At 36.6% G+C, this 14,909-nt stretch overlaps 1 protein-coding gene across 3 annotated transcripts in view; it reads left to right on the top strand.

The window, feature by feature from the left end:
• The window catches only part of top2b (DNA topoisomerase II beta), a 94,489-nt gene that overhangs the window by 40,921 nt on the left and 38,659 nt on the right, over window positions 1–14,909 (top strand). For all 3 annotated transcript variants that reach the window (XM_059944993.1, XM_059944994.1, XM_059944992.1), the window contains exons 9-20: window positions 1,703–1,804; window positions 1,898–2,035; window positions 2,455–2,593; window positions 2,815–2,972; window positions 4,615–4,740; window positions 9,616–9,726; window positions 9,821–9,926; window positions 10,172–10,281; window positions 10,743–10,835; window positions 10,918–11,032; window positions 11,692–11,813; window positions 13,911–14,059. In XM_059944993.1, coding sequence (XP_059800976.1) covers window positions 1,703–1,804; window positions 1,898–2,035; window positions 2,455–2,593; window positions 2,815–2,972; window positions 4,615–4,740; window positions 9,616–9,726; window positions 9,821–9,926; window positions 10,172–10,281; window positions 10,743–10,835; window positions 10,918–11,032; window positions 11,692–11,813; window positions 13,911–14,059 — 1,469 coding nt within the window. The remainder of the gene's footprint in view (window positions 1–1,702; window positions 1,805–1,897; window positions 2,036–2,454; window positions 2,594–2,814; window positions 2,973–4,614; window positions 4,741–9,615; window positions 9,727–9,820; window positions 9,927–10,171; window positions 10,282–10,742; window positions 10,836–10,917; window positions 11,033–11,691; window positions 11,814–13,910; window positions 14,060–14,909) is intronic.

The raw sequence follows: 14,909 nt of genomic DNA, 5'->3' as shown, positions 1-14,909 counted from the left end.
AATTGTTACTCCAGATCCAATGCAACACAAAAAAAAATTTAAAAATAATAAAAAGACTCAATAAATATAAATACATCAGGTTAGCTTATATACATTGATTGTATGTTCATTAAGTGACACTAGGCACAGGAGTGTTTGTTCATAAGGTAAATAATAAAGTAGTGGTGATCGGGGGCATGGAGTGGTGGGTGGGTTAGTGGGTGGAGGTGTTGATCAGCCTTACAGCTTGGTTGAAGTAACTGTTTTTGAGTCTGGTGGTCCTGGCCTGAATGTTATGTACACTCCTCCCTGATGGGAGTGGGACAAACAGGCCATGAGCAGGGTGAGTGGAAACCTTCATGATGTCTTTTTCTGTTTTTTTTTGATTATTTGTCCATAATGGTGGGTAGGCTGGTGCCTCCAATGCATTGGGCAGTTTTGACGACCAGTAGTAGAGCCTATCTGTCCAAGCAATGATGCATCTTGTTAGGATGCTCCCTATTGCACATCTGTAGAATGATGTGAGGATGAATGTGCATAGTCCAGCTCTTTTCAGCCTCCTCAGGAAGTAGAGGCATTGGTGAGCTTTCCTGACTGTGTAGCTTGTGTTCTGTGACCATAAGAGATTGCGATTATTTACTTTGAGGGGTTTGAAACTGTTTGTAGTTTCCAGTGCTGTGCTGCCAATACGAAGGAAGATGTGAGTGGTGCAAATTTTGAAGTTGATAAGCATCTCCTTTGCCTTGTTGACATTGAGCAAGAGATTATCTGCCTGGCATCAGGCCTTGAGCTCTTTACTCCTCTCTAGGCTGTCTCATCATTGTTAGTTATTAGATCAGGCATGGGCAAACTACGGCCCGCGGGCCATATGCGGCCCGTTAAGCTTTTTAATCTGGCCTGCAGAACTTGATGAAATTATATTAATAAACCTTGTTAACGTTTTTTCCCCGCAATTCTGGCGTCTTCCCAATAGATGACGCACTCTATATACATTGACCTTTGTTGAGGTGCAGCGTATTACTCCACATTTGCGCTTTACTTTGTGACCTTGTGGCGACCCATTTCCTGGCACATCCGAACCGGCTCACAATTAGCCAGCATTCCGGCTAAGGGAGATAGCCTGCGGGGATTTGCGAACACAGAACTCCGCATATTGGCGCGCTCTCACTGTTCTGTCATTGTGCGGGTCGTTGTTGAGTTTTGGCACAGGGGACAATTGAATAAGAAGGAGCAGGACAAGTAGACCTGCATCTCCTACCGTTTTTGAAATAAAGACAGTCAGGAGGAGAGTGATGATGATAATATCTTGAAGGATAACAGAATTTTCAGTGCTTTAAAATAATAACTGTTACTATTAAAAAAAGCTGTATTTTATTCATTTAATTTTCAGTGTTTTAAAAGACATTTCAATAAATAGCTAAATACCATGGGACTTCAAAGACAGATATTTTGTTGTAATGCATTTGTTCATTTTCAATTGAAATTAAAGCACATGTTTTCTACATATCCCATGATATTTTATTTTCTCTTATGAGGTGTATTACCAAAACACTCCGTCCATCTGCTCCTGGTCCGGCCCCCCTGTCAAATTTTAGAACCCTTTGTGGCCCTCAAGTCAAAAAGTTTGCCCACCCCTGTATTAGATACTCTCATATTGCTTTACGAGTTATCATTTTTTTTCTTTAAATCAAAAAGTATTCTAAATTTGTTGTTATTTTCAAAGGGTGGTAGACATGCAGATTATGTGGTCGACCAGATTGTTAGTAAGTTAATTGAAGTTGTGAAAAAGAAAAACAAAGCTGGAGTATCAGTCAAACCTTTTCAGGTATGTTTTGTTTTGTAGAATTCTAGTAAAACTTGACATGATGGCGTAACTCTTTAATATGAAGATAATTTCAGGTATTTTCCTTCCACATAGGTAAAAAATCATTTATGGGTCTTTGTCAACTGTCTGATTGAAAACCCAACATTTGATTCACAAACAAAGGAAAACATGACTCTTCAGCCGAAGAGCTTTGGATCAAAATGCATTCTTTCTGAAAAGTTCTTCAAGGGGGTTAGTATTTCAATGTTCAATATATCCTGGCCTGATGAAGGGTCTTGGCTCGAAATTGTTTATTTCTCTTTATAGGTGCTGCATGACCTGCTGAGTTCCTCTAGCATTTTGTCTGTGTTGCTCTGGATTTCCAGCAACTGCAGGATATCTTGTGTTTATCAATGTGTATAACTTAGAGTTAACAGTTTGTGTGCAGATATGGGCTGATTTTAAACTTTAAAAAAATGGTGTCATTGATTAAGGTCAAGGAGCCAACCATTTTACACCTCCTAGTTCCGATGTTAGAATTTACATTTTTCAGGATTTAGACGATCTTTAGTTTCATTGCATTTAGTACCATTAAAATGAAATTGATATTTTTTGAATTGATTTTTTCCCCCCTCATTGTTTTAAGAGGAAAATTTATTTGGTTCTTTCAGGCAAACAACTGTGGCATTGTTGAAAGTATATTAAATTGGGTAAAATTTAAAGCCCAGACCCAACTGAATAAGAAGTGTTCTTCAGTAAAACACAGCAAAATTAAAGGCATTCCAAAACTAGATGATGCCAATGATGCAGGTACAGTAAATGCTTTTGCTTCCAGTAGTACGAGAACAGATGACACATATATCTGTGGTTTAAGATAAAATGGTCACTTGTGAAACTTAATAAGAACTATTATGGTTGAACAGAGAGAGTTTAAATATCTGACTGCAAGACATTTTCTATAACCTGTTTTACATTTGTCTTTAATACATAAGTTGTATGAGCTAAAGGATATGTATATATTTCTAAATTAGGTGGAAGGCATTCCTCAGAATGTACATTGATTCTGACAGAAGGAGATTCAGCCAAATCCTTGGCTGTGTCAGGTCTAGGTGTCATTGGCCGTGATAGATATGGTGTGTTCCCACTGAGGGGTAAAATTCTCAATGTTCGAGAAGCTTCACATAAACAGGTATGACTGAACAGAGATAATAAGTAAAATAGCATTGTATCTTTTAACTTGATAAACCTTTTTGTCCTCAGCTGGAAATCACTTGAATGCAAAACAATTGTGAATGGAGCATTTGAGACATAATCTCAATGAGTATTCTGGCAAGAAGATACCTCCTTCCTAATTAAAGCATGTGTCTAAAATACTTGTGCACTTGTATTTTGCAAGTTATTTTATTAGCAAATCTTTACCTCAGATTATTTTGTTTCATGTAATATAGCTCTCTCGTGGTTCTGTCCTTATTTCCCACGTCTTCAGCTAGAGTTCCACATAAGTAAATTATTGAGGTGAAAGAAGTTCATTATTTATTACTCCAATCAGGTGCCTTGCTAAGCTTTCAGATGGAGCCGGTAAATAAACCATAATTTATTAACTCCATCTGTTAATGTGATGGACTCTATATTTCACAGATCTAACAGCATTGGGCAAACTCATTTGGCAAAGAAGGGATGCGAGTGGGAGGTAGTGGAAGTAGATTTTATTTTTTAGTTTACATATCCTATGAGAGAAAGTGGCATCCAGTTTAATCACACAAAAATTGCAAAATATTCAATAAACAGCTTGAAGAATGATAAGGGGATTAATGATGTAAACTAAAAAATAAAATCTACTTCCAATGGAACTTCATTTGAAAGAGTGTAAAAAATTCATTTTAATCATCATTTAACAAACAATATTTAATAGGACCAATGCAAGGTTTCAGCCCAAAACATTGACAAATTTCTTTCCTTGCACAGATGCTGCTTGACCCCTTTCCCCACTGACTTCCTCCAGCAGACTGTTGCTCTAGATGTCTGCAGTCTTTTATGTCTCCATTTGAACTAATCGTCCTGTTAACCTACACCAGACTCTAAAGTCAGAAGTCAAATAACCTTCAATGATCTCCCGGTCAGGCATTACCGTTTAGTAAAAGGAACGATAAAATTTCTTCGAACTTGTTTGTTGATTTCAGTAGTTGCATCTTACAATTGAAGAAAATAAGATTGAAATTCTCTGATTTGTTTTAAGTAGTCTTGCATATCTCCTAGTAATTGTAAGCTTGCTCTTTAATACGGTTCTAATGCTCAAGGTTGTCATATTCATATTCATATATATATATATATATCTTAAAAATATTTCTGCTGTTAGACGGATAATAAAAAAGTCTAAGCTTGATATTTTTATTTTTGTATCCCCAAGGCATCATAAGCCTATTTTGTTATTTTTTATTTTATAATCCTTCATAAACGGAATAATTTTGTTTTGTTTATTCCTGTATTATCTTACAGTACTTTTAATATGTAAAATTATTAAATGAAAGAAAACAGCAATTTTTATTCATTTTACCTTCAATAATATACTTCAATTTTACAGAATTGGTAATGAAATATTGCATGGATACCTTAAACCCTGCTATCTGAATTTAATCTGTGGTTCTGATTATTTTGGTGGAATACCTGAAAGGATCACATTCTGTAAATTGCTCCATAGCAGCTAAATTCAGTTCAGTTGCTGTGGTTATCCATGAGAATTTTAACAATTTAAAAGAATGTTGAATTATTGAGTTGTGAAACATTGCAATTCCAGAAAAAAACAAAGATGTTAATGTTGCTTTGTTGTGCAGATAATGGAGAATGCAGAAATCAACAACATTATCAAGATAGTAGGTCTTCAGTACAAGAAAAGTTACGATGATGCAGAATCACTGAAATCTCTTCGCTATGGCAAGATTATGATCATGACTGATCAGGTTAGCGTTTCACTTTCCCTGAATCTTAATTAAAAGGAGATGCACATAATGGTGTTCTCAATAAATACTACAGGAACTCTGCTCTGTGAGCATAAAAGCTGACATTGAGTACTATCAAAGTTCTGTAGTTTCATGGAAAATCAGAGAATTCACTTACCTAGTCCTGGCTTCACTTGTGTCACTATTTCCCTCTATCTGTTTAATTTTCTGTTTGTTTAGAACTGTTTTGCTCTTTTTATTTCTATTCCATATTTTAATTGGAATGTAAGTTGTATTGAGAAGTGTTCCCTTGGCTGTTGGCTTTGAGAATGCTGGCATAAATATAGTTTTGCTTCCTTTCCATTCCATGACTTACACCAAGTGCTCCATTTACCCTTTGGTTACTCAGTTTTTCTGATTCAGTTAGTTCTGGCTTGTATTTACTCTCATATTCCCTCCCAAGATGAGAGGATACTTACACCATCAATAAAACTCAACACGATTCCCACTCCCCCCAGCCCCTGCCGGCCCCCCATCCCTGTTTCTTTAAAAAGGGCTTTCCTTACTTTCAAGATGCACTTACTGTTTAGGGCAGAATTGAAAGTTCTCCATCTCTGTCTATCAAATTTTGGTCTTGGTTTTGGCAGTGTTCAGGGCTTCCTTCATTGTGCTCAAAGCTTCCTCTTAGTTTTCACTGCTGTCAGCCATGCAAGTTCTGAGTGGAGACTCAGGAATACTGTCACATACAAATGTAGAAGGATCCTTCATTCGTTGCTGTTTCTGTAACGACCAGTCAGGGTGATTAGGTCTGAACTGAGTCCCCAAGCCTAAAGATTGGCAGACCACTCTTAGTCTGACCCTACCCTTTGACCTGTTTGTTATGGGTGATCTTAGCAAGAGCCAAATGGTAAAGCCTGACTCCAGCCAACATAGTTCTCTGGATCATTGAGGTATGTAAGGCTCCAAACCACAACAAGGTTTGTGGTCCTCTTGGAGGTTTCAAATTTCAGTTTCCTTGAAAAGAGATTACCTTTATCAAATTCCTTGAATTACTCGCTCCACTTTACGATTTTCAGTTTCACAACAATAAAATCCTGGTTTTAGTTGTGAGCAAGGCACAAACTTAAAATCAACTGGCAAACATTTGGGACCCTTTACCAAAGCAGGTCAGCCCAAAGAAATTTGTATTCATCTAAATGCAGTCACTGAAAGAAATATAATAGTCTATCCCTCAGCAAAATTGCATGTACTGTGTAAATTAGATTCAAGACTGTTTAATGTAATTTCATGTACACATGTGTAAAGGGGTCAAATTATTGTTACACATGATCCAATACAGCACAGAAGATAAATAACACAATAATAAAAAACATTATGAATATAAATATCTATAAATACAATAGATAATTTCTTTTGTTAATTGGGAGACAAATACTGACCATGGAACAGGAACTTCCCTGCTCTTCTCCCCAGTTATGTTTTTTTATATGGCTACCAGCAGAAAGACATGCGGAGTCTTCTGACTCTATTGAAGTATCAGTCTAGTATTTTCCAATCAGGGCTCCAAACAGTTCTTTCAGGTGAGGCAACAATTCACATGTGAATCTGCTGAGGTCCTCTATTGTATCTGGTGCTCCTGATGCAGCCTCCTCTACATTAGTGAGCTCTGTCATAAATTGGGGGGCCACTTCGTCGAGAACCTCTGCTCCAGTTGCCAAAAGCAGAATTTCCCGGTGGCCAAACAGTTTAATTCTTATTCCTATTCCCATTCCGACATGTTGGTCCACGGCCGTCTCTTGTACCATGATGAGGCCACCCTCAGGGCAGAGGAGCAACACTTTATATTTTGTCTGGGCAGCTTCCAATCTGATGGCATGAATATTGATTTCTCATTCTGGTATTAAAATTTTTCCCCAACCCTCCCCTCTTCTTCTATTCTCAACTTCAGCCTCTTACCTCTTCTCACCTACCTAGCACCTCCCTGGGTCCCCTCCTTCCCTTTCTCCTATCGTTCAATCTCCTCTCCTATCAGATTCCTTCTTCTCCAGCCCTTTATCTTTCCAACACACCTGGCTTCACCTATCATCTTCCAGCTAGTCCTCCTTCCCCTCCCATTTTTTTATTCTGGCATCTTTCCCCTTCCAGTCCTGAAGAAGGGTCTTGACCTGAAACATTGACTGTTTATTCATTTCCATGGATGCTGCCTGGCCTGCAGTTCCTCTAGCATTTTGAGGATGTTGTTTATGATCAGCAAAAACTTGCATTCATGCAATGCTGCATAATATTATACAATATTCAGTTAAAGTGTTCAGTATGATCAAACAAAAAGTGACAAAAAGCCAAAAAGAATTTTGTTCTTAAGAGAGAAATGGGTTGTTTAGAAGGATTATTCCAGAACTCAGTAAAGATAACTGAAGTTAGAAACAGCCACTAGTTGTGAGGCAAAAAGGAGAGTAATGCATGAGAGCTTGAACTGGAGTAGTGGACAGTTCATGTTAGCGTTGTAATATGATGATTTCATGCAGGAATTGAAGCATGAATGAGAATCTTGTTAAGCCAGAGACTCGATGGGTGAGTCCTAGACTCTAACTGGTGTAAATTGGATGTAGGAAACGGGGCTTTACACTTAGTGGTCACTTTCGGTACCTCTTGTACCTACGGTACTGTGTTAAAGTCTTAGGCACCCTAGAATTTTTTCAATATAAATTTTGTTTTAGATGTTTTTGTCTTTTACTTTTGCATGTCAGTAGAAAAAGTGCAAATTTTAGATTTCCAAACATTAATTTTCCAAAAAAAATTAATGTTATAGAGAAATTTTTGTATTTTGTTAAATGAAGTAAAATATTAAGTAAAGACCAGTTTTCAAATAAAAACATGATTACTTTGTAGGCTTATAGTCTAGTGCATGATTAAACAAAGATACCAAATAGGTGCTAATGATGAATGACATTATGAGTTGAATGAACTAGAATGATTAACTGAAACAGAAACTGGTGTAGAAGGAATCAAACTGGGCAAAGGACAACCCAGACTAAAAGGTCAGTGTGTGGTAGATGTGACAGTTTAACCTTCAAATCATCAAATCTTATATCATGGCAAGAGTGAGCATAGCAACAAGACACAAGGTGACCATCCTACATGAGCAAGGTCTCTCCCAACCAGAAATTTCACAGCAGGCAGGAGTTTCAAGATGTGCTGCCTGAGCTCTTCTGAAGAAACATAAAGGCATGGGCAAGCTTGAGGAACAGAAGTGCAATGGTCGGCCACGGAACCTGAGTCTAGCAGATCAGAGATACTTCAAACTGACATCTCTTTAAAACTGAAGGAAATCTAGCACTGCTATTGGCTCTGAACTCACGGAAACTACTGGAACCCAAGTATACCCCTCCAGTCGGAAGAAATCTTGTCACATGTAATCTTTGTTGAAGAATTACTGCCAAAAAGCTATTCCTCTGAAGTGGAAGCAAAGCCAAGAGACTTACTTGTGCTCAGAAACCCAAGGACTGGAGTGCTGAACAACAGCAGCAAGTGCTCTGGAATAAGTCAAAATTTGAAAATATTGGTTCAAAAAGGAGGTGGTTTGTCTACGAAGAGCTGGAGAGCACTACATGGATGAATGTCTGCAGCCAACAGTGAAGCACAGCGGAGGTTACCTGCAAGTTTGGGACTGCATTTCTGCAAATGGAGTTGGTGATCTGATCAGAATTAATGGAACCCTCAGTGCTGTGAAGTACAAACAGATTCTCAACCAGCACGCAGTACCATCAGGGAGGTGTCTGATCGATCCCAATTTCATTCTGCAGAAATACAATGACCGTAAACATGTGGCCAAGGTCATAAAAAGCTGTATTCAGTGAAAAGAAGAATAAGGAGTTCTGCAGCAGGTGGTATGGCCTTCACAGAGCCCTGATCTCAATATCATCGAGGCTGTCTGGGAATACCTGGATAGACAGAACCAAGTAAGACAGATAAAGTCTGCAGAAGAACTGTGGCAAGTTCTCCAAGATGCTTGGAACAACCTGCTGCCGATTTTCTTTAAAAAAAAACACTGCATGGCAATGTACCCAAGAGAATTGTTGCAGTTTTAAAGGCAAAGGCAAATCATAATATTGATTTGATTTAGTTTTTTGCTGTTTACTATTCTTTATAGTGATTTTTTTAATATTTAAAAACTTTAATTATTTTTGAAAGCATCTTCACTTAACAGAATTTTTTTGCATGTATATAAGACTTTTGCATAATACTGTAATATAGTACAGGAGAAACTCATTTGTGGAACATGGATGTTACAAAATCATGAGGAATTGAGCAATAGAAAGATTGATGCACAAAAATTGTCACAAAAATGGGCAGTGTTACAGAGGTATACGTAGATATTTTGGAGATGGCGTAGATGTGATTGGAGGCTTGGATCCAGGTTATAAATAGATTTGATAAGTATGAGGTAAATTAATATGCTGGGTAATGTTAATTTCTCTTCCTTGGTTTAATAATATGCATAAATTGCAATTCTACTGTCACTTACAAAGTAGGCCTTAAGATGGGGATATTAGGGAGGAAAATGTATAAAGACAAATGAACTTTGAGAAGTTGTTCTTTGAGTGTTTCCTTACAACACAGAGTGTTGGATCATGGAATTCCTTTGATACAGGATAAGCATGGGGAAAGTAAAACACACAGATACAAACCAATGCAAGAAACTGATATAGATAGAGGTAAATCAATTTCAGGTGGAAAAAAAGGATTAGTATCACAGAAGCAGTTGTTATGATCATGAAGATTGATTTGAAAGAGTGAAAGATTTATTTGCATTGTAGAACCAAAACTCTTAGCAGTTTCTCTTAATGACTTAATCAAAACAGTTAATATTAATTTGCATATCTTTAAATGTTACAGGATCAGGATGGCTCTCACATCAAAGGCTTGCTGATTAACTTCTTCCATCACAACTGGCCATCTCTTTTGAGACACCATTTCTTGGAGGAATTCATTACTCCTATAGTAAAGGCTAGTGAACCTTTAGAACAATCTACAATCCTATTGCTGTAGATGAAAATAAAAATGTGAAGCACTGATTTTTAATATTTTTTTTAAAATAAAGGCTACCAAAAATAAACAAGAATTGGCATTCTACAGCATTCCTGAATTTGATGAGTGGAAAAAACACGCAGAAAACAACAAATCTTGGAAAGTAAAATACTACAAAGGTTTGTAATGTAAAAATTTAACTTAATATAGTCAAAAGTAAAAACCTAGGAGGTGGGGGCACACCTGATTTAATTTAGCAATTTTGTATTTTTGTGCAGCTGCCAACAAGTTTTATGCAGATATACTTTCAAACTGGATTTGAGTTTGATTCTGCCAGTTGCAGGTACCCATTAGAGCTAATGTTAAGTAACAATCTGATCAAATACACATATAAGATGACTGGAATATGTGATGTTTCATGCAGGTCTTGGCACCAGCACGTCAAAAGAGGCAAAAGAATACTTTGCTGATATGGACAGACACCGCATAATGTTTAGATACACTGGCCCAGAGGATGATGCTGCAATAACCTTGGTATTATATGTAATATAGAAAATCTCAGCTTGTTAAATTTTCAATAAATTTGTGTAATTTTTTTTCAGAGAAGTTAGAAGTTAAATTCAGCATTAATGTTGTATTCATTAATTAGTTCTATCTCAATACATACTATCAGATCAAATCTGTATAATGATATCAGTAGTATTCATTGAATGATTAGGCTAGTGTTAAATAGGTGGGTTGTTGGGCGGCGTGACTAGTTGAGCCAGAAAGGCCTCTTCTGTACTGTATCTCGAAATAAAACGAAAAAAAAATTAACTCTTGCGAATTAAAAGCACAAGAATTCCAAAATTAGTTTGTTTTTAGTCCAAATGATTTCAATATCAGACTTCCAATTGGTTTATAAACTGATTATAATTGTGAGTTAATGAATGATTGGTCAATAAAAATTACTGCTCTCTGTAGCTAAATTAATGTTTTGAATAAAAATATTTCAGGCTTTCAGCAAAAAGAAAATAGATGATCGAAAAGAATGGCTGACCAATTTCATGGAAGATAGAAGGCAGAGAAGGCTGCATGGATTGCCAGAGGTCTGGAGCATTACATTGCAGAATTTAATATTTAATCTTCTGTTCTGTTTGTGATTGTGACATTTAAAATTTAATTTTACAGCAATATTTATATGGAACAACAACTAAGCACCTGACATACAATGATTTCATCAACAAGGAGTTAATCCTTTTCTCAAATTCTGACAATGAAAGGTCTATTCCTTCACTTGTTGATGGTAAGCATCTGAAGTAGATATTATTACTATTAAATTCTATAATACATCTGTGGCATCCCTACACCACCCCAAAATACTGGGAATTTGTATCCTAATTAATCCAAATATGTAGAATTTGCCTACTAGATAGGATTAAAAATAAAATATAGGCCATGACTCTGCAAGCAACACACAAAAAAACTCAACAGGTCAGACAGCATCTGTGAAGTGGAATAAACAGTTGCAATTTCAGGCCAAGATCCTTCATCAGGACCTAACAAAGAGACTTCAGGACCTGATGAAGCATCTCGGCGAGAAACGTTGACAGTTTATTCCTCTCCATAGATGCTGCCTGACCTGCTGAGTTCTGCATTTTGTGTGTGTGTTGCTCTGGATTTCTAGCATATGTAGAATATCTGTTGTGTTTATAACATTATAAATTGATTTATTTTTGATATATCCTGATTAACATTATGATAAATATAAAATCTTAGTAAGATTCATATAGCATTTTACTCTCTTCTTGATTTGTTCAGAAAAAATTGCTCAACGTGGAATATTTTCAACCAGTTGAAATATAAGCTTTTTGTAGAATATGATTCAGCATTCATAAAAATTAAATCTATCTGAAAAGCTAGGTATTATTTTTTAAAAAAGTATACATTTCTATTTAATCTCAGGTTTAAAACCCGGTCAGCGAAAAGTGTTATTTACGTGTTTTAAGAGGAATGACAAACGAGAAGTCAAGGTTGCTCAGTTGGCAGGTTCAGTGGCTGAAATGTCTGCCTATCACCACGGTGAGGTAAATAAAACAACTAATTATTTTTATACGACTTTCAGTTAATGTCAGATAACAATAGGACCTAATTAGATTTGAAATGCAGATTTTGCTTTGTATCTTGACTCCAAGTGTAGAGGTAATGTCAAAACTATTAATTTAAGTTAACTATTAATTTATTAAACAATTCAGTTGTTATGATGGTTATTCAGCATCTAAAAAAATCCCTCCAGTAAGAAGCTGGATATATGACATGGAATTCTAGCCAAATAATCTACTTTGTTCATGTTTTTTTCAGAGAATTGCATCATTTTTCAATTGAGATAACATGCTGAACAGAGATTATGAGTTGAATGGCTTTATTATGTTCCTTTGGCTTGTGATCTAACTATTCAGAATAATATTCATTTATTTATCACATGTACATCAAAAATACAGTGAATTGTGTCATTTGTGGTAACAGCCAGCACACTGGGGTCAGCCCGCAAAGTGTCGCTGCATATTCTGGTGCTGGGATAGCATTCCCACAATGTTTACAGAACAATACAAGCAACAACATCAATAATAACAAAATTACAACAGCAGACTAAGCCCTGTTCCTCCGTCCCATGCAGTTTGCAAGTTGAGAGTGCATTTGTGAAATGAGATCCCAGGCAGCATAAAATTCCAGCAGCCATTTAACAACTGTCAAATCCACCCCACCTGTCTCTGAAATGCTTATTTGTATGTGCAGTTTGTACATAAATCAGGCATTTGTAAGCTGGGAAGATGTGTAGTCATTTCATCAACAGCATATCTACCTAAGATGTATGTATCTTATTGGGGCATTTATGATGCGCATCAATGCTCTCATTCCCATATTTAAGGAAGAACATGCTGGCCCTGGAAAGTGTCCAGGGAAAGATCACAAGATTAATAAAAGGCTTAATGTATGAGGAGTACTCGTCTCTGGGCCTATACTTGGTAGTCTGCAGAAAGATGAGGTGAGAATCTCATTTAATTTACTGGATACTAAAAGACCTGGAAAGAGTGGATGTAAAACGGACGTTTCCATCAGTAGGAGAGCTTTGGATTTGAGTGCACAGCCTCAGAATAAAGAATGTCCCTTTAATACTGACAGGAATTTCTTCAGCCACAGATTGGAGAATCTGTGAAAGTCATTGCCACAGACAGCTGTGGAAGCCAAATTACTGAGTATATTCAAAGTGGAGCTTTATAGGTTCTTGATTAGTCAGGGTATCAAAAGTTATGGGGGATGGGGTTGAGAGGGATAATAAATCAGGCGTAATGGAATGGTGGAGCAGATTTGATGGGCTGAATAGCTTAATTCTGCTCCTATGTTTTATGGACATGGTGGATACTGAGCTCCCTTTAGAACATGATAATATGCGAGGACATTTTTGACATAAAGAAGAGGGTGGTGCTGGGTCTCTTGAAGAGCAATAATATGGATAATTATCTGGGTCTGATGTGTTAAAGATTAGCTTTAGTTATCAAACGTACAGTACATAGAAACGTGCATTGAAATATGTTGTTTGTGTCATTGAACAACACAATCCTAGGTCAAGACCGCAAGTGCCGCCATGCTTCTGACGTCACCATAGCATGCCAGAACTTACTAACCTGTACATTTTTGGTATGTGGGAGGAAAGTAAACCACCTGGTTGAAACCCACATTGTCACAGGGAAAATGTGCAAACTCCTTACAGATAATGGCAGCAATTGAACCCAGATCTTTGGTGCTGTAAAGTGTTAGACTAACTGCCACACTACTGTGCTGCCTCTGAGTAACTAGAATGCTTTATTGGATTAAACTCGGACCAGAAGTGGAGGGACATCAAATTTGGAAAAGTTGATATTTTAAAAAGATTTGTTAAAGCAGCAGTGGGGTTTGGTGGTGATTGGGGGAAACTGTGGTAGGATTGAATACTGGAATGATATTTTGTATTTGGGGCATCACCAAATGACAGTGCAAATAAGTTGAACAGGTTCTGCTACTAGTTAGGAACATGTCTACACTGGCAATCTTCAGAACATGTCTTCCAGTTAAAGAAAGCTTGTGACTTGTCTGTGAAATTAAATCACAATTAAGTATCTGCATATTTATTGTTTTAATTTTAGCAAGCACTTATGATGACCATTGTAAACTTGGCCCAAAACTTTGTTGGCAGTAATAATATAAGCTTATTGCAACCAATCGGGCAATTTGGTACCAGACTGCATGGCGGGAAAGATGCTGCCAGTCCCCGTTACATTTTTACCATGTTAAGGTAAGTCAGATACACTGTTCAGTAACAAATTACCAATTCACCAATGTTTCTTATGTCCATACTTCACCATGGCTGTCCCTTAGAAGGGACAGTAGATCTTGGAACATAGAATATAGACATCTATAGCATGTTACAGACCCTTCACCCATAATGTTGAGCTGACCCTGTAATCTACTCTAGAAACTGCTAAGAATTTCCCTCTATTTTCCTAAGTTCCATGTACCTATCTAAGAATCTCTTAAAAGACCCTGTTGTATCCATCTTCTATACAGGTTAAAAATTTTAGTAATTTACATTTTTTTCATTATTTATGTTTATATATTTATCGATTTGTCAAACATTTTTGATGCCATCTTCCTGTTAAACACTTCAAGTTCATATCAAAAATTTACTTCTAAGATGTTCTATGAAGCTCGTACACGATTATTAAATTCTTAGATAAAAGTATTTTGATTAGTGTAGCTAATTTATTACTTAGCAACTTTTTAATCTTTTTTGTTGAAATTTATATTTGACGAGGAACCTTTCTGCCTTTGTGCTTTGCACAGTAAAGAAAATTGTTCTGTATGCTGCCACCTTTGCTACTATGTCTGCATGCCTTGCTATCTTTATGGCACCTATCAACAGGAAATCCAAGCTCCTTCTAAACTTCAAAGTTTCATGTTTTTATTATGTATTCCCTTCCTTTGATTATTCTCAATTATTATGGATTGAATTTCATTTGCTGCGTTTGTGCTCATCTTGTCCATTGCGATCAGGCTCAGTTTAACTTCTCTGCCTATTCAACTTTGTCATCAGGTGTATCTGCTTTTTAATTGGGGCTTTAATATTAAAATCATTGCTCTATATT

This window comes from Hypanus sabinus, chromosome 20 (assembly GCF_030144855.1).
Source record: "Hypanus sabinus isolate sHypSab1 chromosome 20, sHypSab1.hap1, whole genome shotgun sequence".
Taxonomy (NCBI): domain Eukaryota; kingdom Metazoa; phylum Chordata; class Chondrichthyes; order Myliobatiformes; family Dasyatidae; genus Hypanus; species Hypanus sabinus.
Note: the sequence above shows the minus strand (reverse complement) of the source record. Positions and strands in the feature narration are given on the sequence as shown.